The sequence below is a fragment of the Cupressus sempervirens genome, chromosome 1 (assembly GCF_028749045.1).
Source record: "Cupressus sempervirens isolate cs-2001-9-10 chromosome 1, ASM2874904v1, whole genome shotgun sequence".
Taxonomy (NCBI): Eukaryota; Viridiplantae; Streptophyta; class Pinopsida; order Cupressales; family Cupressaceae; genus Cupressus; species Cupressus sempervirens.
The window spans coordinates 204111111-204133035 of NC_143118.1; the positions used below are offsets into that span (position 1 = coordinate 204111111).

General features: G+C 35.4%; 1 protein-coding gene across 1 annotated transcript; it reads left to right on the top strand.

Annotated features, from left to right (window-relative positions):
- The first annotated feature begins 3909 nt into the window (after positions 1-3909).
- LOC149576833 (large ribosomal subunit protein eL15z) lies at positions 3910-13030 on the top strand. Its single transcript, XM_089820367.1, has 4 exons — positions 3910-3974; positions 5396-5562; positions 12103-12300; positions 12539-13030. Exons 1-4 carry the CDS (start codon positions 3971-3973, stop codon positions 12782-12784), a joined length of 615 nt encoding a protein of 204 aa, XP_089676493.1. The 5' UTR covers positions 3910-3970; the 3' UTR covers positions 12785-13030.
- The last annotated feature ends 8895 nt before the right edge of the window (positions 13031-21925 follow it).

The following is a 21925-nucleotide window of genomic DNA, read 5'->3' on the forward strand; positions in this document are numbered from 1 at the left end:
ATTGTGCATCACTCACAAAAGCTCCCAAAAACAACAAACATTGCAGTTGAGCTATTGAAGGATATCTCTCCAATCCTCCATAGAATACTTGATTCCCCAAACTCTCTAATTGATAAATGACAATTTGAAATCTACCCACCAAGGACTACAAGTCACTCAAACATCATTTGATGTGTCATCATGTTTAGCTAGTGTGTACACCTATTAGCTTCAATAAAAGCTTACATAGATAAAATAGGTTACTGCGAAACAACACAAGAGGAACTCCACACTCTTTGAGCTAGAATACTTCCTATACTCTTTGAGCTACAATACTTCCTATTTCACACAATAGGAACCATCCAACATCATGTTCAAGATGCAGACATGCTAATATTCACAAGCCTCAGAGACACCATTGAAGAAATGGAATAGCGCCTACTGGCCCTCACAAGTCTAACTCAGGAACTTCACACACTACTAGATACATGGAAGACATGACTGATAGCTACATAAGCAAAATACCCTTTGTCATTAATTATAAAAAGGGGGAGATAAATGATGATAGAGATGACAAAGGGGGGAGATGAGAAAGGGTAAAAATGAAGGGATAAAACGATAGAGATCAACAAAAAGAAAAAGAGGGAAATGAATAGAGATTAGTAGAGGGAGATGAGTAGTGAATAATCGATACAAATGCATGGAGTATACAATGGACAAATCTAGTAGAGCACAACCAAAAAAGAAGAAGTAAGAAAGAGACCTGGAGAAGAGATCAAGCCAAAGATACATCATAGGGGGGTAAAATAAAGGAAGATGCAAAATGAAGTAGATAAATGGCTAAGTCCACTCACTAGTAAAGATTGTATCAACACTCCATTCAAGTGAAGGAATATGTATAAGTATAGAAATAGTCTCTAATGGCCCCTAGTACAATATGGCCATTGGTAATAGATTAAAGAAAACTCCATTAAACTATCCAAAAAGGAACAACATGAAGAAAATTCAAAAACCAAACCTTCTTCTTTGATTTACCAATTGGATCACTGATTCATTATCATTCGGCCTACAAACTACTTTTTGCTTTCCTTTCTCTGGCCTTGCATCAATTTCTTTGTTCAGTTTCTGGCATTCCATTTTATAAGCTTGCAAACTGTCTTTTGAGAATTCCCATGTGATTGTTGCCTCTTCACACCTCTCATCTCTATTGAAAGTAGCACTCAACACCAAGAATGGTTGGAAAGGGATCAAACTATAACATGACTCTGGTCAGACACACGATGTCACCACCAATAGATCCTCTCCTCTCTACTTCCAATTTCAAGGGCCCAAAACCCGGGGTTGTCCAGAGTGAAACATTGCTGTTGTTTTGTTGTGAGGAGGGTAAATTCTTCCTCTATTTTTAGTAACACATTTGGCCTGTGATGAGAAAGCTTTATCTAGATATAAAGTCAATATAAACCAACTAGCAAGCCTTCAATGAATAAACCACTCCTTAATCAAACCTGGCATTCTAGCTGATTATGTCATCTTAAGTTCCCATTAATTTGGTGTACACAATTGTGTCACCTCCTTCCAACGTACACCTCAAAGAAGGGATACATAAAGTCATTCTTTTTCGAATATGATTTCACGACAATCACTAAAAGGTAAAAATGCACACCATTGCATGAGTACAAAATTTCCAAGTCATCTTTGATACTGGTGTTACGTTTTTTATTTCAAATTTGAATTGAAAATGAACTAAAGTAGGGGTAGTAGAGTTAATTACAAGGATTTAAACATCTTAGATCATTAGAGTTTCCTCCAAAATTTTTGTATGACAGAGCCCATTTGGATAGAATATCTGCAATATGATTTCATTCCTTCAAGATATGTGTGACCTTGAAACTTTTAAAATGCTTCATTTTTTCTAATTATTGTCATGATTTTTTCAATCCTCCATTCAAGTGTAGTAGAGTTGGTATAAGTATGTTGTCATTGATTGGGAACCTATCAAAGTGCACACATCATCTCATGGGTACCGGTAGACAACTTCACCAATCCGTACAGGAGAATGAGACAAGGCAAAAGGTACCACAGTTAGCACAAGGAGTCATCACCATAACATGACATAACATGTATGGTAATTCAAAATTGGTTTGTATTCTAACAAGAATGATGAAGCACAAAAAGGACAATTAACTCAGACAAGACATAAAATGACAACACAAAATAGACAGATTGCACCAATAGTCTAGACTTTATGTCGTAGGTGTCACAGGTTGCTCGTGAACCATTCAATAGTTTAGATTCAAATTTTGAATTCACTAGTTTGAGTGAGATATTCTTCTAGGGTTTCAACACTCATATATAAGAGGAGACTTCACACATTCAAGTGTGTACTTAGAACAAAAAGAATGAGAATGCTAAATAGAGAGATTGAGAACTAAAGAAGAAAGCACGTACCAAAAGGAGGAAGTATATCACATTAAAATCATGGAGAAGGAAGAGCAAAATGACAGACGAAAGTTGTTTAAGGAGAAGACCGAAGATGAAGAGCCACATCCAACTTGAAGCAATAGTGTGTACTGCAGACAAGGGTGAGTAGAAAAAAGAAAAAAGTAATACAACATATATCATCAAGTGCACCCAAATGACAGGGGAAACCACAATATCTCAAGAGGTATACACTAGAGATCTATCAAGCAAGGAAACACTATTTATTCTATATCACATTTTGATTACTTTCTAACAATTGTAATCATCTTGTAAAGCTCTTGACCAAGCATGCTTCAACAGTAAGAATATGTTAACTCCTCTAACCAGGTGCCTCTCAGAAGGAGTGCTAAATCCTATAACTGGGTAGCCTTAATAGGTTGTTTGTAATCCTAACAGGTCACTAACATTCTTGACATAATGTGTTCTCAAAAGGAACAAGCTATAGCTCTTAGTAGGGCAACCTTTTATCTATAATAAAAAGCTAGTGGATATATTATCCCCACCACGGTTTTCATCCTCACATCGAGGGTTTCCACATACAAAATCTGTGTGTCCATTGATGAATGTTATTGTGTGTGAGCTCATTTGCTTTCATCTTACAACATTCAAACTTGTGTTGGCCATCAAGTGGTGATTAGTTAATATATTTGGAGCAATAAAACAAGTAGTCGATTTTAGAGTAGGTACTAATTCACCCCCCTCTCAATATTAGTTGAGACCAACATATTCTATGAGAAGTCTTGCACATGCAATCCACAGGTAGTTTTTTAATGTTATATTTCGTTAGATTCAAAACTAAGGATCCAAGTAGAAGCTAGAGCCTTAAAAATAGGGGTTCACCATAAAGTAGCTCTTGCTTTAAGGATGACTTGATGCACTTAATGAGGAAAACAAATATTCAAGATAGATTTGATAGTTAGCTATCAATCCAAAATTCTTTTGCTAGGTTAACCATTGACACACCATTTCAAAAGAAGGGCTCGATCTTCAAATGTTCCATTACCGGAGCAACGATCTTTGATGCTAGCATAAAAGCCTTCTTGTTGCTTAACTTCAATGATTTCTCTTTCTAAGGACCTACTCTACTATTTCCTCCATAATATGGATATCCCTATTTCAACGAGTATTCTATAAATGCCTTAAGCATTTGTCTTTCACTCCAATTTTATCCTTACTTTCATAATATGCACTAGATTTAACCCCATTCTTAAATCTTTAAACAATAAATAGCATTATTCCCAATCTACGGTTTAACACACATATATACATATATATCAAATAAAATAGAAAATAATAAAATGATTTTCGGAAGTCTTTGTAGGCAGATCTCAGTGTAAAAATTTAATCGAAGGAGTTATTATTATTATAATCTTTCATTGGCTAATTCGTTGCAAACTTAAAAAACCCAAACCCAAACCCCCTAAAAGGGAAATTTGGAACCCTAGAAATAAAACCGCACTGTCAAAACCGTCTGGGTATTGCCGGAGTCGGCAGTCGTGGGCGAGGAGAAATGGGTAAGCTGTCTATCCATTTGTCTTTGATTTTCTTCCTGGGTCTCTCTTCTATGATGCAGACTATGCTGTTTATGTTTCATTCGTATAGGTGCTTTAGGTATTTGTTTTGTCTTGTAGTTGTTTTTCATGGGAGTTGATTCAGAGGTCCTTTAGTTGATTTGTATATATATTTTTAAAATATTGTCGAGATAAGAAATTTGCAATTAGCCCAAGTCAGATCTTTTTGTGCGGTTGGAATATATGAACTCCAATGCATTGAATTCTATTGGATTTTGATGCGCGAAGTGTGGTCAGAATGCCAGATTTGTGTGGACCTCAGGTTTTCCCTGATTGATTTGACTTGTGGGTTTGGGTGGGTTCTCTTATGGGAAGACATTTTACAGTGTTTGAATGGGTAGCGGAAGTTATCTTAAGGTGTTTTGGAGAAACGTAGCGGCTCTATTGGGTATTTCATGAAATTGTGAAGGCAAGAAATTTCTAATTTTGTTGAGACAAATCTTTTTGTCTAGCTGAAAGAGCGATGCTTAATTTATTCCACAAGATTTGGCATAAATTGTTGATCTTATTTTGCTGACTTGGATTTCGTTTCTCACAATGTGGCGATAGATCTCCCAAAGGTTTTAGATGGGTTCAACCGATGTCTTTTCCCTTAATTGTTTAGATTTGTATGTTCGAGTGTGACAACTTCTGGGAGGGAAATTGTACATGTATTTTCCATGTGTTTTAATGAATAGTGCAATTAATACAAGGCGTTTTGGTGAAATGCACCGGCTTGTGTATTTCATGAAATTGTTTAGACAGGAAATCTTCAGTTTTGTTGAGTCAAATGTTTTTATGTAGTTGGAATGCCATTCCTTAAGATGTGGTCGGAAGGATCTTGATGAGCCTATTTGGCAGAGTTGGATTTCGGTTCTCAGAATGTGGCCACAATGATGGATTCCCGAGGCTTTAGGGGTTCAACTGAAATAATAGTTCCTCTCATTGTTTTGATTTGTGGGTTTGAGTGTGACGTCCTGTGGGAGGGAATTGTGCACTGTTTTTACGTGTATTGTAAGTGAGAGAAGTTTTTTCGGTCAAATGTAGCAGTTTAATTATGTATTTGATGAAATTATTAATACAAGGATTTAATCAGTCGGTTGACATAGATCTATTTATGTGGTTGGAAGGTCTATCCTATACTTGTCTCCAAAGGTTTTCTGAAATGACTTTGACGGGCTTAATTGACTGTTTGATTTTTGATGAATACAAATATTACACATTGTGTCAACAAAAGAGAAATATTAAAATATAAAAAAAAATGAGCAGGGTGGTGGACAGAGTTCCATTGTTGCGCATGGGTTTTGTTTGCTTTCTGCTATGGTATTTAGGAGCCTTTTCTAGTCTATACTGTAATTGATGAAATAAATGTTGATGGAGTGTAGGGGCTTACAAGTATGTTGAGGAGCTATGGAAGAAGAAACAATCGGACGTGATGAGGTTCTTGCAGAGAGTGAGATGCTGGGAGTATCGGCAGCTTCCTGGCATAGTCAGAGTTAACAGACCCACAAGACCTGATAAGGCTCGTCGTCTAGGTTATAAGGCCAAGCAGGTTAGTATGCACAAATATATGTACCATATGATTATTATTTTTTGATCAGTTAAATTTATATAATTTATTAAATTATAAAGTTGAGTGCAGGATTGAAATATAGGGCTTCTGCCCTGTCATCACCATCTATCTGCAAACTATAGACCTACCATCCACTTTGCTAATGCCCATGGCCCACATCTTTACAGACACTATGACATAGTGTATAGTTTTTGAACATACTTAAAAAACTACCATAGGACCTATACAATTTACAGAATAGAAACTGTCTCTAATGGCCCCCAGTACAATATGGCCATTGGTAATAGATTAAAGAAAACTCCATTAAACTATCCAAAAAGGAACAGCATGAAGAAAATTCAAAAACCAGATCTTCTTCTTTGATTTACCCATTGGATCACTGATTCATTGTCATCCGGCCTACAAACTACTTTTTGCTTTCCTTTGTCTGGCCTTGCATTGATTTCTTTTTTCATTTTCTGGCATTCCATTTTCTAAGCTTGCAAACTGTCTTTTGAGAATTCCCATGTGATTGTTGCCTCTTCACACCTCTCATCTCTGTTGAAAGTAGCACTCAACACCAAGAATGGTTGGAAAGGGATCAAACTGTAACATGACTCTGGTCAGACACACAATGTCACCACCAATAGATCCTCTCCTCCCTACTTCCAATTTCAAGGGCCCAAAACCCGGGGTTGTCCAGAGTGAAACATTGCTGTTGTTTTGTTGTGAGGAGGGTAAATTCTTCCTCCATTTTCAGTAACACATTTGGCACGTGATGAGAAAGCTTTATCTGGATATAAAGTCAATATAAACCAACTGGCAAGCCTTCAATGAATAAACCACTCCTTAATCGGACCTTGCATTCTAGCTGATTATGTCATCTTAAGTTCCCATTAATTTGGTGTACACAATTGTGTCACCTCCTTCCAATGTACACCTCAAAGAAGGGATACATAAAGTCACTCTTTTTCGAATATGATTTCACGACAATCACTGAAAGGCAAAAATGCACACCATTGCATGAGTACACAATTTCCAAATCATCTTTGATACTGATGTTACCTTTTTTATTTCAAATTTGAATTGAAAATGAACTAAAGTAAGGGTAGCAGAGTTAATTCCAAGGATTTAAACATCGTAGATCATCAGAGTTTCCTCCAAAATTTTGGTATGACAGCCCATTTGGACAGAATATCTGCAATATGATTTCATTCCTTCAAGATATGTGTGACCTGGAAACTTCTAAAATGCTTCAATTTTTCTAATTATTTTCATGATTTTTTCAATGCTCCAGGCATTTATCTTCTGTTATCGCATTAATAATTAATAATAATTTGTGAATCAGCGTCCAAGTGCAACTGATCCACCTCAATCTTCTGAGCAAGTTTGACTGTCTAAAGTGCTTCTTTTTCTACCACATCATCAAGTGTCCCATCTTCCAGCCTACATAGTAGCTGTTTCCACTGACCTTGTATTACCATCCATATCATGTGCCACAACACTTGCACCTAGGGTTACCTTTTGAAGCTCCATCAAAATTGATTTTTATTAGTGAAACATGGGAACTTGCACCCCCAACCTCAAAGTACCCATCCCCAAGATGTTTCTGCACTGGGTACCCCCACCTCTGCCATTCTGCAACCATGCCACCGCCGGGACAAGTACTTGAATTTCAATTTGAAGTTTGAATTTTGTTACTATTGGGTACTATATTGAATGTTTAATAGTTCTGGTTCGTGTTGCAATTTTGCTATGAGGGCTAAGTGTTCCATTTATTCTCATGAGAGATGGATTCATTTTGAATCACTACTAATGAAACATTGGTCAATGAGTTTGACTCAAAATCACACAGTTAAATTTTGATAGCAATATAACAATTTGACTTGCTGTGGAAATAATCTCCTACTTATCAATTGATGTGCTTAAGGGGCTTTCTAATGAATGGTTCATTAGGCACAACACTTCGTGAAGGTTTTTCAAATGGGGTTGCAAGCTTTGGGTTTAACCATGGAGGAAACTCTATAGTTAAGCGCGCTCAGGCTGGAGTAGTAGTGGGATGTATGACCTCTTGGGAAGTCTCCATGCTTCACCCCTGTGAGCATCACCTAGATCCAATGAATGCTAAGTGTTCCATTTATTCTCATGAGAGATGAATTCATGTTGAATCACTACTCATGAAACATGGGTCAATGATTTTGACTCAAAATCACACAGTTAAATCCTAATAGCAATATCACAATTTGACTTGCTTTGGCCCTTTAAGAGGCGGTTCAACCTATCAATTGACATGTAATATCGATGTTGCCGGTTTGGATTTTGGTACGGATGTGAGTTCGAAACTCGTCCAAATATTTTTGGTGTCGGGTTGGGATCTGTTTTGGGTTCATTTGTGCAAAAATATATGTTTTAAAAAAATATGTATGTGTGTGTATATATATACAACAACAAATAAGTCCATACATCACTATGCTAATAGTAAAGCAACATAGCAAAATACACCACCATATCTATGTTTCAGCTCAGTAGGATATTAATTGCATCATTTAGCCATGTACACAACATGATACACTTGCTTGGTCACATGCATGGAACATATTTCCATATCAAGGAGACAGTTTGAGAATGAAAGGAATTGTCAAAAGACGAGTGCAGTTATCTGAATTTTTAATTTGTATTGGTTAGAGGATTTCTAACCAGGTTAGATCAAAAAAGCCCCAGATTCAAAAATATCATATATTTTTTAAAGAAATTCCTTGATTATCATCAATTTGGATGTCACCTATTGTCAATTTGAATTTCCTTAATAAGAAAACACCGAGAAAAGTTCTAAATAAAATGTTTTGAGACCAAATTCAGCCCAAGTTTGGCCGGGGGGTAGAAAATTCTTCAAAATTTGCTGCAAATTCTGCCTGGGTTCCTCTAATAGAATTTGCGGCAAATTTGCAGCTCTGCAGGTGAATTTAGGGAGAATTTGACAAGGACCAAACTTTGTACAGAATTGAACCAGACTTTAAGAGCTGCAGGAGAGAATCTGGTAACTCAGTAATATATCTTTGGTATTGTGCATCGATCAATAATGTTACATCATACTATCAAATGATTTCCAATTCTGTATATTTCTCAATTGTTTTCTACACATGCACATACCCAAATCTAAACTCTCCAAAGAATTTCCATGCATCCATGTACAGGCTTCTCATACTTGCATATTTGGTAACCAAGGTTAAATTATTGATATCAACTGGACATAGTTTTCATTGGTTGAATCATAACATACAGGACCTTTAGAATCTATTGCAAATAGTATCATATTTTCATTACTCTTTGAATTTCCTTCTCTTTGTGGCTGAGGACACCTGCTTCAGATCCAGGTCCCGGCTCATGAACTCTGTATCTTATTGGACAGTGTCGCAGATCAAGTTTCTTTGTCTCAATAAGGAGTGTATCTGAGAAGAAAACCTAGGAGAGCTATTTCTTTATCATTTTAAGATGTAACATATCCATGGATTTTCTGAGATTTTTGCCAAGTCAGCCCTGATACCAACTCACGTGATGATGCCAATTCCTGGAACTATAACGTCTACCCCACTGACATGCACTAAGTGGGTGAATTGTAAAGAACAAAGATAGTACAAATGAATGTTTAGCTGAATGAAGAGGGTTGACGTTTCCTGTTAGCATGGCAAAAATTGAGGATTTGTTAGGCATTTGTGAGGAGATGATGACTTTTAAAAGTAGTTCTACAGTTTTAAGTTTTCAAAGTGACAAAACTTTTAATGCCTGTGGATGTTGGAAAACACACATGAATCTAGATCCAATTCTGATAGATTGCTACAGTGTTTAATTGAGTATGATGGATTGTGGGCAGATTGCTGGCCAATTACACCACATGGGAACCTTTTAAACTGAAGTGATATATACTAAATTATTGATTTTCAAATTTGGAATTCCTTAGTCAGGACAATATAAAAGTCCCCATCATGGTCAAACAAGTTGCTTTTCAGTATTATAGGTTCTGGCGCATTAGTTTGTTCTCTGCATTATTGATTGAATCTAATCAAAGTTTATAATACAATTTTTAAGTTTTGCAACAAAGAGATGTACAAGGGACAGTGCTTGACTTAAGATTTAATTGTAAGTTTACAGTGTTTAGCCACTTGGTGAATGTTTTTCCCTAGTATGGTAAGCCATGCCAGCAGCTTGTTGAAGTAGAGGAACAGCTATCTATTGCATTTTTCTGTCCAAGCTTGTGTTGTGTTCTGATATCATTTTTATATATTCTGAAATTCTTTGCAGCTGAGATTAAGGGTACATTGAAGCATTTGAAAGTTTGATTATAAGCTTGGTGATTACATTCATGGGCATTGTTGGTTAGTTAAAAAAGCTTGGCTCTGTGTTGTTGCAAGTAATTGAGTGAACAATGTAGAAAAACTTGTGGAATTTTTGTGGTTTTGCAAGTAAAACTCAGTGAAAGGAAAACAGCATCAGACCCCTATCGTTGTGGTATCAAGTGACAACTGTTCAGTTTTAGAGAGTTTTTCATCTGTATTTAAAAATGACATACCCCATGCAGTTTCATGGAATTTTGTAGGTCTTAATTTTAGATCCTGTGGGAACATTACCCCTGAATAGTAGAATATTCTTGAGCGCTTTGCCGTCAAACTCCTGCAAGGGGTGCTTCCCTTTGACCTGTTGAGGGTTCTGCTCCCTAATCTCCCGATGCTGCTCCACAACTCCACTGGGGGCTGCCAACCACAGATCTGTGTGCTGATTTTAAAAAGCAATAAATAATAGTTGTTTTTGTCTCATGCTTTCCACAGCACAGGTTAAATAATAAATTTGCAAACTAGTCTTGGATGTAATTATGGGGATTCTATTACGGGGCCAAAAGATTAAAGCCTCTATTTTGAGTAGATTCCCAAGGTCCAATCCAAAACTCAGAGGTACACTTACTATTGTGGAAAAGTTGGAGCAATTTTGGAATCCATATTCCTTTGCAAGGGGTGCTCTTCATTGGTAGGAGGTTATTTTCCTTGAAAAATGTTGAGAAAGGGAGAGAGTGCACTACCATGTGTGGTTGTATTTCGGAAGTAACAAATGCATTTTGAACTCAGTGAACTGTGATTTCCTCACTTAGAATTATAGAAGTTCTTTCCAGCTATATTCCTTGGATTATATTAAATATTAAAATTTGTTATGAAGTTATATGATGTTTTCTATTAGCTTGGAGTTAGTGATATATCCAAGTGGCCATGAATGTATATGAAATCTTTCGAAGTCATGGAATGTGTAAAACTCTTGGAATTATTGTATGACAGTATCACTTATGAACTTAAATGACATATCACATAAACAATAAACAACAAATATATAATATAAATCATCAATTTATTTATATTGGAATAAAGACAGAGTATAACCTTTTTAAATTAAAGAAAATGGATATTTTAGGAACATGATATTTTTGTTTAGAAATTTTAATGTCGATATTAGGAATATGATGAATTATGTAAACATACTTATTTTTTCTAGCATATTTTAACATATTTTTCTGGCAGACTTTGGCATTTGTTTTTAGTTAAAGATATTAATATATTGAAATAGCAACACCTATTGGGATCTTAATAATGAGTTATTTGATTTTCAAAATCTACTTCTTTCAATAATTTAATCTCTGCTTAACATGACCTAAACTCAAGGCCTGTACAAGACTTAGGGATGCTGTGCAACAGATGGGCAAATACCTTCCCTTTTGGTCAGATTGTCAGAGATCAACAAGGAATAATCCATTTATTTTTACAGAAAGTAGCTTCTAGTTTAGACTGGGTGTATTTTGAACATCAACTTTTCAGATCACATTCTATGATCCATCGTCACGATGTATGAGAGCCAGAGATGCACTTCCTGATCCTCAATTTGTTCATTGCTTGGTCTCATACATCCTGATGATGGATCAGGAGTGTGATCTGGAACTTCGATGTTAAAATACACACAATCTAAACCGGAAGATACTTTATGTAAATTGTGGAAATCTGATAACATTGATCCTTCTATGTTTCAAGGAATATCAGATTCCTAGTTGTAGAGAATCAAAGATTATTTGCACATGGTTTAAACAGCTAAGCTATCACAGGTAAACAAGGATATCTCAGTTGATCTTGCTATGGATCTTATGAACACTGAAAGGTTGAGCTGGGCAAATGATATAGTGACAAGGTGGTAGGCAGGGTTATGGCATTTTACTATAGCGACTTAATCTTACAAATCAGGACATAAGGCCTTGGGACAACAGTTTTATTTGCATTCCTCGCACCTTATCCATCATTGCTTTTGGAATGGGAGTTAAGTGGATGCAGTTAGAATATACATTTGAAACAGAACAGGAATATGCTTTTTCATGGAGTCATTATGAAATGCTGCAGAACTGTATGTGATCTGTGTACATGTGTTGTGCCCTATTTGAAATATAAGTGATGTAATGTGTTATGGTTTAACCCATATATGACCATTTTCTGACATGGAGAGGATTACGTGCAGGGTTTTGTGATTTACCGTGTGAGGGTTAGACGAGGAGGCCGTAAAAGGCCTGTTCCCAAAGGTATTGTGTATGGTAAGCCAACAAACCAAGGTATTACTCAGCTTAAGTTCCAGCGAAACTTGAGATCTGTGGCAGAAGAGCGAGCTGGCCGGAAATTGGGAGGGCTAAGAGTTTTGAACTCCTACTGGATAAATCAGGTAAATAATGTCATGCTTAACCAGATATTAGTAGGATTGTATGGTTTAATTTGTGCCTTGTTGCAGTGACATTTTGTGTATTGCAAGTCACAGAGTTATTTATTCATGATCAATTGGTACCATTCTTAGTATTAATGCGATCAAAACCATTCTTAGTAGTTTGTTTTTCATTTGCCAAGCTATTTTGAAGCATCAATGATTGCTCAGTTTCGGCTACTAATATTTTTTTGCAATTCAGGATTCAACCTACAAATACTTCGAAATAATCCTTGTTGATGAAGCACACAAGACTATCCGAAATGATCCTAGAATAAACTGGATATGCAATCCTGTTCACAAGCACAGGGAACTTAGAGGACTGACTTCTGCTGGGAAAAAATATAGGGGTTTGCGAGGGAGAGGCCACCTCTTTCACAAGAATCAACCCTCTAGGCGTGCCACATGGAAGAGGAACAACAGCCTTTCTCTCCGACGGTACCGTTAGATTGCAGCCCCATTATCAGCCATTGTTGGGATGTTGTGATTAGATATATCTACACATTACAGGTTCTTTATGTCACCATTTGGACAGGTGCTGGCAAGGTTTTGTAGAACTCAGTGGTAGTTAACTTTTGTATCGGCAGACAAATGGGTGGATCGAATTTTGTCATGACTTTGTTTTAAAATTTTCTGTTAAGATACTATTTAAATTCATATCATCTAGCTTTTATGCAAATTTTTCATTTTCAAATGACATTGTTTTCTCTTTTGCTGATATTTTGTATAAAATTTTCACTTTTAGCTTAGCCTGGTTTTATTATTATTTTGGTTTTTACTGAGTGATTTGATAGTTCTTTTCAGCCTTTCTAACATAAGCTTATAAGAAGTTTAGAGGTGTAGGCTGCTTTTGGTGGTGCTTTTAAAGGATTCATGTCAAGATGCACAGTTCAAAGACTATCCGTGTTTCTTATATTTGTTCAGTTAAACACTGAATTATGGTGTGTCCTGGAATGCCAACAACTATGTTGGAACTTCTGTATTACTTTTGCTTGGATAGCCGATTATGGGCAAAGTTTTTGTGCCTCCTTTCACCATTTGAAGCAGCCACCGTAGCACCAGGTTACATCTTCCCTGGTTTAGGACTAAGGTGACAGTTCAGACTTTCTAGGTCAATGTGCAGTACAGTAGATTTATTATTTCATTACTTGTTCTTGTGTTCTGGGTGATGAAACAATCATAAACTTTGATTTCTTTGATTAATTGATTAGTGGATTTGGTAGTAAGTTGGTAGGCAGTGTTTGATAAGGTTGAGCTCCATAACAGTATATCTTAAAAATGGGGAAGGTTTAGAAAAGTGTACCTTGTTATAAATCTGAGTTTTTTCGGCTTCTGTATGACATGCTTTTAAGTGATGATTTTAGGAAAAATATTTTCAGTAGTTATTACATTGGTATGAAGGTTAGTTTGTTTGGCTGTTAATGTTTGGTTATGAATCTTGTTATGCATCTGTTGCATTCATTCAACTGTAAACCATTGCAGGGCTATTCTAGAATGGTAATATGTAAAAGCTGCCATATTCCTGTTGCATTAGGTGGCTGAAAATGGGCTTGGAAAGTTTTGTGCCTCCTTTAACCATTTGAAGCAGCTATACTGGCGCCTGATTGCATCTTACCTGGTTTAGGACCCAGGATATCTCTGCTGGTTCAGACATCCTAGGTCAAGAAACAATCTGGTAGACTCATTATTTCATTCCGTTATTTGTGATTTCATATTTGGGCATCACAATGGCATGCCCCTTTTTGTCTCCTATTAGACATCAGTAACATTACAAAAAGGACAAATAGACGTTTAACTGTTAACTGTATTCTATGTTACCTAACCGGCTAACTATACTGCAGAATATACGGATTACTACTATCAATGGACCACCCCTAAATCTGTTCCTATACAAGGAAAATCAAGAGTTCTATATTCAATTAATTAAACATAGAAAATCATTGCATCAGTCGAACTGTATATTATCATCTGGCAGAGTGTTACATCCAGCTTTCTTTGACCTGACTACAGGGAAATCTGGTTGCTGAAGTTGATCTACCCTGCTATTACCTTTAAGTTCCCTCTTGACCATTTTCAGATGAGGAGCTGTTGACCTATCTGTTTTGACCACGTAGAATCGGAAGAAACCTCCCATTTAAATATCATCACAGTGGCATCCTTTACAAGTCCTCAAGCTTCTTATTTAAATATCCTTGCAGTGCTATCCTGCATAAGGTCTTTAAATTGCCCATTTAATAAATATCTTTGTAGTGCCCCTTTTTTGAAAATGAAGGATTTGATGGAGAACCCATAGCCTACTTTATTTTCTTGTAGGCTAAGGAAAATCTAAATGAAGTAATTTGGCAGTCAATTTTCATTTGAAATTTCCATTGTGTTAATTGTTGATTCTAACGAACTATTTTTATTCTCGACTGCTCGAGTAAAATTAATACAAAATTAGACTAGAGTTTAAAATTATTCTAATTATTTGCTTTCAGCTCAATACTCAATTCACTCATTAATAAATACAAAAAAGAATGTTTCCTAAACTTTTAAGTACTTACAATGGTATCAAGGTTGAGACCTTGTCTACCTGTAGTGAAAGAGATCCACTATTACCTTAAGATAGAATAAAGGTTTAGACATAAAAAATACAGGAAGAGGTCCTGTGGGATGTGGGGAGAGGTGAAATATGGTTTTAAAATCTATCAGTCAAGGATATGAAGACATGGAAAGACTATCAAAGCTCAGTATGGCCATTTATTGTAAACATCAGGAGATTGGAAGTTGAATAGAGCATACAAGAAAGAGGGAAGCTCTTCAGAAAAGCCTCCCGACACGGAGAAAAACAAACATAAAATTAGGCAACTCACAAGAAACTGTTTTAGAATATTGAAATCTGAGCATGAAGCCTATTAAGGAAGAAGAATCCAAGAGCAATTTTTGAAGGCACATAGTAACGTTTGGGGAAAAATAGTTTTTAATAGAAGTGATGGATTCAAACATTTGTTTTTACCGTTTTTTGGTTGTAAAATATGCACGCTTTAATTTAATCAAATTAATAAATTACATATGTGAAGAGACAATTTCATCACTCCTTACTTGGAAGGTGGTAAATGATCCGCGGCACTATGGTATGAACGCTAAAGAACATATTATCTCTACCTTATATTTTCTCCAACTAAAGACAAGCGATTTTTGATGGAAAAGCTTTAGAGGCCCACTTTACAGAGTGGACACTTCCAAGGCAATATAAGGTTTCTCATCGAACTAATTTGCAGAGATTTAACGATTTTCAGTGATGGTTTTCGATGTCAGACGAAAGACTCGTGGTGCTATATATGAAAGGACGCATTCAATGTATGATCTTAACAAGAGGCTGAGATAAGGGTTTGAATGGTGAAACACATGTTAGGGCTTGAATGTTGAAACATCGGTTCTTAAAGATTTTCTTATATCGAAGGCACCACTTTTTGAGAAATCAAGGAAGCCTCTTCATAGGGAAGCCCCTGCTTACAAGGGATGTGTAAAAAGTTATCCAAGGGCTAGCTTTAGGAGGAAGAAATTGTCATTAGAAAACAACGTTAGGAACTAGGTCATCATGCCTTAGTTGAAGCTATATTACATTACATGAAGATGATATTGACGCCATATTACATTACATGAAGACGATATTAGATGGACCAATTGAAAACAAACGACTAAAAACTAAGTTGAAGAGAGTTGAAGAGAGGGAGCCTGGAGTAGGAAGTGGTATTGCATATGTTCAATTGGTCAATGAGTTTGGTTTACAATGGAATCTTGATAGCAATATTACAATTTGAGAGCATCACGTGCTTATCAATATAATAGAAGCATTCCATAAGTTCTATACGAAGACTTAGTGTTGGATATTTTTGGAAGGACACTAACACTACATAATTTTTTTGGTATAAAAAAAAAAGACATTAGAGGTTGATGTCATCATGGTTTTAAGTTTTAAAAATTGTTGATAATCATGTTCTAGCTACTATAAGTGGTTGATGTCATCATGTTTTTAAGTTGTAAAAAAATGTTGATAATCATGTTTTAGCTACTATAAATCACTTATGATATGAAAAGAAAGACATTAGGGATTGATGCCATCATATTTTTAGTTGTAAATTTTTGTCGACCATCATTTTTAGCTATATTATAAATCACTACCATTTACAAGCATACAAATGTTCCTAGTCACAGGTTGCTATTATCTTACCAAAGGATGTTCATTGATTGTTTGGTTATTTCTAAGTTCCATATTGTTATGTTGCATAAAAAATGATTGCTATAGCACCATCATATTGTTGATTTATAAGGTTTTAGATTTCAAACTATTGTCATCATTTACAACAATAAGTTTGTAATCTTTGAAAAGTTTTTCTTTGCTTATTTCTTTTGTGAAGAGTATCAAATGATTTATGATTATTATAGCTTCATTGGTGCATACATGCAAATTGATTTGCTTATAATATGGTTGTAAGATCTATGTAGTTGAAGAAACTTTTTATGATGCTCAATTGGAGGTTTTAAATATTTTAATTCACATTATTAACAAAGTGGCACAATGGCAATAAGTTCAAAGAACAACCCTTGGTCTTGCAAAAAAGAAAACATATTTTCAAGCATGTGAGGGAAACATTGTTTGTTATCTAATCAAAGGGAAACTAATTGAGAGTTGGTTGTATACTTGCCTAATCCTAGTTGTTGCACTAGCTTTGGCCCTCCATGTTTAATATCTGGTCTTACTAAAAAAAATTAAAGTTATGAAGTATTAAGAATCTTGTTTAATTCCCCATTGCCCCATACTCCCATTAGAAGTTCTAAGTCATCAATATCTTATAGTCATTTAACCTATTTTTGGCCTTTTTGAGTTAGTTTTGAAACCACCATTGCAATTAAATAGGGTTCTTACAACCCATTGGATGCTTGACAAAATCTTAGAAGTTACTTTGTGTACTCTGAAGTTCTTTTTGCAAAGTTTTACAATCTCTAGATGTATTGGTTTTTAACTTTATTCTTAAAAGAGGTTGCTAAGGTTCTTGAAGCCTTAAAGAGTCCAAACATATTTAGATTGGACAATACTCATTAGTAATAAGTAGCACTATACAGATACAAACTTTTATATGTCTTTTAATGTCTTTCTACCTCGTCTATGCCCTAGCTTGCTTAAGGCCATTGGGACGAGTTCTATTTGTAGAGGATTTTGATGATTATATTCAAATATATGACTATTACCCCAATCTTTGATCACAAAAAAGCTACCATAAGCTCAAGAGAGTGAATGATGCATTCATCATGAAGCTCGTCAGGCAGTTGTAGGGACATTTGGGATAAAGGATTTTCCTTGAGGGTATTCAATTGGTGAACAATTATGAAAGCCATTATCGATCTATGAGTTTCACTCATATCAAGGTTGGAGAATATGATGGATTTCTCCATAAGTTGCCCAAGTATGTAGATGATAAGCTCATTCACATTGTGATTTGTAAACAAGTTGTAGAAGTTAACAAAATATGTGTAGAAATAAACAAGACATGGATCCAATTTCCCATTGGGCTTGGATATCATTCATTCTAGTCTCAGTTAAATGCTCACAACATTGAGAGATATTGGTAAATGTACCACTTCAATAGAGATATTGGTAAATGTACCTCTTCAACCTATGAAATATGGTTCCCTATTGACTATAAAGACTTTGCTACAAACAATTTATAACTAGGACTTGGATCTAAAAAGGAGGAGTGCGATAATGATGTTGAGACAAATTGAAACCTTTAGAATGAGTTGGGAAATTATTGAGGTAGAAGATGTCAAATATGACTTGGTTGATCCAATATGTATAGTCACATCAAGATGCAACCTATTGTTTCAATAGATTGAAGCCATAGAGAACACAAGGACCTTGATAATAAAGGACACTAGAATATAGAAACAAGCATAGATAGGGAAATATAAGGAGAAAGAAAAAGAAAAAGGGAAAAACGAAAAAAGAAATAGAGATTATCGGTGCTGATTTCTTTGGTCTAGTGGTAGACACATCTCAAAATGCAGCTGACAAAGTTCCCCTAATCTTCATGTTCGACCAATTTTCGGCAAGATGATGTAAAGTGAAGGGTTCAATCTCTCCCCCATTTCCCTTTCTATTAGCAAAATACAACTGAGACCCTTCTATTGAGAAGAGCAATGCACGTCTTATCACCTTACTCAAAGTCCAACACTCGTACTATTGGTGCTACTTCTTCTCCTTCAAGGTTGGAGAATATATGGTCTATGAAGAGGAAAATAGTGTTCTGCAAGTTTACAAGATCAAAAGGAAAGAATTACTGAGGTTCCCTAAGCCCAATAAATTGAAGACTGCATATGGAAGACAATGACTAGGTACTTGTTTGTAGAAATTGTATATTTTTCTACTTTGATAGAACTTGGTTAGCCTAAAGTACTTGACAACATATCTACATATCTAGCCAACATAAATGTAAATAATGTCACTTAGCAATATACCTTAATGGGACTTTAACCTATTTTAATCCCTTTTTTGTCAAATTGTTTTTAAATTTCATGATTTATGTCTCTCTCTTGTATTCTTAATGATTCATGCTTCCTTTGAGTGTGATATTTTCACACTATGATCTCCTCTAATTTGGCTCACGTTACTAGATCATCACTCACCTTCTGTTGTGGTCCTTTAGGTTTTGCACTATCACCTTTTTGGCCATAACTTCTGGTAGGCCCATTATTTCCTAATTCTTTCTATACCTCCTCTGAGGCCTCAGAGACCTAGTTTTGTGTCCTTCCTTGGGAATAGGTTGACCTCTTCCCTGATGATTCAGGGTCATGGGGCTCGAAGTGCCTCAGGGTTTACAATTAATTTCTTTTACTCTTGGATCTCCCTACTTCATTTTCTCGCCTGAAAACTAGTATAAAAGGAGGCTTGGGATCTTCATTTTCACATCTCCACATCAAGCATACAACCACACATCCACAAGGCATCACACAATCAAGGCAATGCATTCAAGCAAGCATGTGTCTTCAAGCATTTATCAAGTTCAAGCATTTCCTCCTTGCATCAAGCTTCTTCCTTCAAGGTGGTAGTGAAGTTTGGATTCAGAGTAGGAGATTTATCGTTCCCCCACTTATTCAAGTTCTTCTATCCTTCATCATGGCATGCTACATACATTCCTATACACGAGGTTTTGACTTCTTTGATTTCCTTTTGATTTTGTTGAGTCAAAGCTATTGCATTTACGTACTTGATCACATATCAAATTCAATTACATCTATGAAGGTAATTGCAGTTTTTATTTGATGTATTCAATTCTACTACATGTTAGCATTTCCTTTCACGTTTACATTTCAATTAAGGTTGATTCCTCAATCTAGGGCTTGACCAAGGCAAGCCCTCATCCACCCAAAAACAAAAATCCAATTTTACTATGAGAATATATTAGTGAATTTTCCAAAAAATATGGGTTAACCTAGTTTCAAGGCATTGGGAAGATGATGAAATCATGGAATGACATTTGAACATTTGAACACTATTCCCCAATCTTGGAAGGAAAAACCTTTTTTGGGTTTTACATTTTATTTAGGAATATGTGGACAAAATATCATAATCAAATCCAAATCCACACTTTTTAGAGCAAAAAGTCACATCCCTCTACACATTTCAAGGTGAGTCTTTTATTTTTTAGTTTACATTTTAGTTTAAGCACAATTGCATATCTAAATTGAGTTGTTTGCATATATATATTGCATCTAGATTTACATTTCACATTTTACTAAATCAATTAGTTCAATTTGCATTTGCATTTACACATATAACATAGAGGACAAAGAAAACTTCTTTCCATCACATTCCTTTTGGTAATTCAAATTCAGTATTGACATCACTTCTTCTCTTTAGGTCTTGCTAATCTAATTTTAATTGAAAAGGGATTGTGCTTAGAAATTCTCCTTCTCCCCACATACAAATTTAATGCTTTAGCACGTGAAGTGGAGGCCTTTACCCTATTTGAGTGCTTCCATTTCAACACTAAATATTTTTTTGTGAACCCGACATTGTGCTCCCTTTCTTTTTGGAGTTAGATTGTTTATTTTAGGTATTTACCCTTATTTCTTTCTTTGCATTAGTGAGCTTTCTTATTGATTTTGGAGCTAGATTTGACTATCTTGTGAAGTTAGATCTTATTTTCAAACATGACACTCTCTATGCTCTTATGTTGTATCATGCTTTTCATGGTTGCTCTTGTTCTTGAATCTCTTTATCATACTTATGCAAGTTTCTATTATTTCATGCTATCCACATTGTTACATGCTATTCTTGGATATATATTGTTTTACAAGTAACTAATACAATTTTTTTTGATAAAGTGTATTTTAAGATGATCATTAACCTTTAATGTAGGTTTCTCATCTATAATTTAGATGACGTTAGAGATTTTGTTAGCAATCCTCCGAATACCTAATCTTCCTAATGATCAATCTCACTACACCCCTTCTATATTTCAACACATCCAAGGTATGGTTCATGACCGCGATATTGCCCGATTCTTAAATGAACCATCAACGACACCTCAATCTTGTGTTCATACAATCTCTCCCATAATTTCTCCTTATACTACATTTTCTCACAACCTTCATGAAAAAATGTTCTCCCCATCTCCCCTTCATAATACTTATATCGCATGTTTAAACATTACCACTTGACAAGGTTATAGGGGTTTAGGTCTTGGTATTAATGAACATGGTATTGAGATTCCTATTAACACTTCTACACAACATCACTGAGGCCTTGGTTATATTTCCCCTTCCTATGTGCCTTCCTCTTTTCCTCTTCCATGACCTCCTTTACACCTTCCACTTCCACATTTCTCTCCTAATGACACTTGGGAAGCCTTAGCATTTAGGGTTTACCACCATCTTTTGCAAGCACCTAAGTCATGATATCAACCATTAGTGTCAAATGCCACTGCTATATTTAAATGTCCTTTTTACTACACTAATAAACATTCTCTTTGTGATCATATGAAATTCATTTTCTATGTTCATGATAAAATTGAAAATGTTCAACTTTCTTACACAAGATATTTTCTCTCTTTTTCACAAACATACTTAGCATTTCCAATCCTTATTGTGTCCATTCTCTATTATCCTAAATACTATGTTTAAGAGTGGTACAATAGGTATTTCTCCCTGTTGACCTTAATTGGAGGGCAAGGTTCATCCTTTTATGGGATTTATTTTGGCTATTTGACACATATTTTTTTCTTTCTTGAAAAGATCATATTTGGTATTGTTGTTGGCTAATATGTCATCCCTTTCCTTTTCTTACCTTTTGGGTGTGTATTCTTTATAATATGTCTACATTGATTAATTGTGCTACAACTTTATCTTTGTATTATGCATTTTATCAAGGATCTATCCTAGGAGGATTATCTTATTTTCTTTTTCCACTCATATTATCTCTTTATTTTAGGTATAACATGCTTTTGTTTCATCCTGTCATATACTTTTCTATAGATTTTCATTATTTTATGGTACATTCTTATCCTTGGGTATGAAAATCTTTGTTACATGCAAGATCATGTGTCTC

What these genes read in the sequence shown, in the direction of transcription:
- LOC149576833 (XM_089820367.1), top strand. An exon ending in TAGGTTATAAGGCCAAGCAG is followed by an intron (nt 5,563 to 12,102) that starts GTTAGTATGCAC and finishes GATTACGTGCAG; the next exon opens with GGTTTTGTGATTTACCGTGT. An exon ending in ACTCCTACTGGATAAATCAG is followed by an intron (nt 12,301 to 12,538) that starts GTAAATAATGTC and finishes TTTGCAATTCAG; the next exon opens with GATTCAACCTACAAATACTT.